The sequence below is a fragment of the Cynocephalus volans genome, chromosome 8, assembly GCF_027409185.1.
Source record: "Cynocephalus volans isolate mCynVol1 chromosome 8, mCynVol1.pri, whole genome shotgun sequence".
Taxonomy (NCBI): Eukaryota; Metazoa; Chordata; class Mammalia; order Dermoptera; family Cynocephalidae; genus Cynocephalus; species Cynocephalus volans.
This window is the reverse complement of record NC_084467.1, coordinates 116,102,138-116,104,195: the sequence shown is the minus strand read 5'-3', so window position 1 is coordinate 116,104,195 and position 2,058 is coordinate 116,102,138. Positions and strand designations below refer to the sequence as shown.

The 2,058-nt window shown below is 38.3% G+C and overlaps 1 protein-coding gene across 1 annotated transcript; it reads left to right on the top strand.

The window, feature by feature from the left end:
- The first annotated feature begins 882 nt into the window (after positions 1-882).
- LOC134384317 (olfactory receptor 10T2) lies at positions 883-1,848 on the top strand. Its single transcript, XM_063105863.1, has one exon. The coding sequence runs from the start codon at positions 883-885 to the stop codon at positions 1,846-1,848; it is 966 nt and encodes a 321-aa protein (XP_062961933.1).
- The last annotated feature ends 210 nt before the right edge of the window (positions 1,849-2,058 follow it).

Sequence of the window (2,058 nt, the reverse complement as noted above, 5' to 3'; positions counted from 1 at the left end):
CCTCATAAAGATATACGATTATTATTTGTCAATTGAAAGTAAAATTTTAAAAGAACGCTGATTTTTAAAAAGATAAGAAAATGAAAATTCATTATTTGACTATGTTGGGGAATGCTGTCCTGATTCGGAGGTCCAGTCTCTTCTAGTGCTTGGGTATCAAATTGGCGTATTTGCCTCTCAACTCCTGTGGCTGTGGGTATGTGTGGCAAAGGCAAAAATAGCTCACACATGGATTGCAGTTACTATGTGTTAAGTGCAGTTTTATTATCTAAGTTAATTCTTATAACAATCCTATATAGCATGCTCTTTTATTATTTATGTTTTGCAGATTTAAAAAACTGAGTCACACTGAAGTTCATAGCTCTGAGTGGCAAAAGCAAGATTCAAACTGCAGCATTCAGGCTTCTGAGTCCGTGCTCTGAGGCCTTTGTAATAATGCTAATTAAATGGATTGTGATATTAGGGACATAAATTAACACACTATGACAACCTATATATGCTAGAATGTGAGAAGACACATACAGTGAAAGGAAAATAATTTACGTTTCCTTTTCCTGATTTAAGGTAATAATCTCCTTTAACTTGGAGAATTTTCTCATTTTCTTAAATTGTTTTTGAAAATATTAAATGATTCCTTTTAACCTTTGTATATTTCTATAATATAAATAATTGTTCCCCTGTTATTGCAGATTAATAATTTCCTAAAAACTTATCAAAGGTAAAGGGGGATATCTATATCTAGGCATATTGAGAGAGAAATACGTATTAATATTCTGAGTCTAGCAATATAGTTAAAGTGAAGGCTTTGGGAAAATGTTTTTATTACAATGATAGTTATCGTTCTGTCTCTCTGAAACTCATTTACAAAAAATAGTTATTCAGATGCAGGGTTTCAACAAAACCACTGTGGTTACACAGTTCTTTCTGGTGGGTTTCTCCAGACTGGGAAAGTTTCAGCTGCTGCTTTTTGTCGTGTTCCTTCTCCTGTACTTAGCAATCCTGGTGGCCAATGCAACCATCATGGCTGTTATACACTTCACCCGGACTCTACACACTCCCATGTATGGTTTTCTATTCATCCTTTCATTGTCTGAATCCTGTTATACTTTTGTCATCATTCCTCAGCTGCTGGTGCACCTGCTCTCAGCCACTAAGACTATCTCCTTTGTGGCCTGTGCCACCCAGCTCTTCTTCTTCCTTGGCTTTGCCTGTACCAACTGCTTTCTCATTGCTGTGATGGGATATGATCGCTATGTAGCTATTTGTCACCCCCTTAGGTACACACTCATCATGAACAAAAGGCTAGGGTTAGGGTTGATTTCTCTATCAGGAGTCACAGGTTTCTTTATTGCTATAATGGCCACCAACCTCATCTGTGACATGGTTTTTTGTGGCCCCAACAGGGTCAATCATTATTTTTGTGACATGGCACCTGTTATCAAGTTAGCCTGCACTGACACCCATGTGAAAGAGCTGGCTCTATTCAGTCTCAGCATCCTAGTAATCATGGTGCCTTTTCTGTTAATTCTCATATCCTATGGCTTCATAGTTAACACCATCCTGAAGATCCCCTCAGCTGAGGGCAAAAGAAAAGCTTTTGCCACATGTGCCTCACACCTCACTGTGGTCTTTGTTCACTATGGTTGTGCATCGATCATCTACCTTCGGCCCAAGTCCAAGTCTGCCTCAGACAAGGATCAGTTGGTGGCAGTGACCTACACAGTGGTTACTCCGCTACTGAATCCTCTAGTCTACAGTCTGAGGAACCAGGAGGTGAAAACTGCACTGAAAAGAATTATGGGAATGTCTGTGGCAACCAAGATAAGCTCACAAAAATTTAAAAATTGACTAGAAATGTCATGGAAGAAAAGGCATGAAATTTTCACCTACCTTTTAGGCATAACTTGAACAATGTTTCCAAGCACTAAGAATACTGTTGCCTTTTTCTCTTCTTCTATAACAGAAAAAGTGCAAGTGAATCTACCTGCTCCATTGTCTGATGTCTGGTTTTTTTAAAAAAAAAAAAACTTACACTGGCAAAAGGAGAAAAGCACCAGA

Bases quoted from the DNA above. Each gene is read 5' to 3' on its own strand.
- LOC134384317 (XM_063105863.1), top strand. From the start codon at position 883: ATGCAGGGTTTCAACAAAACCACTGTGGTTACACAGTTCTTTCTGGTG.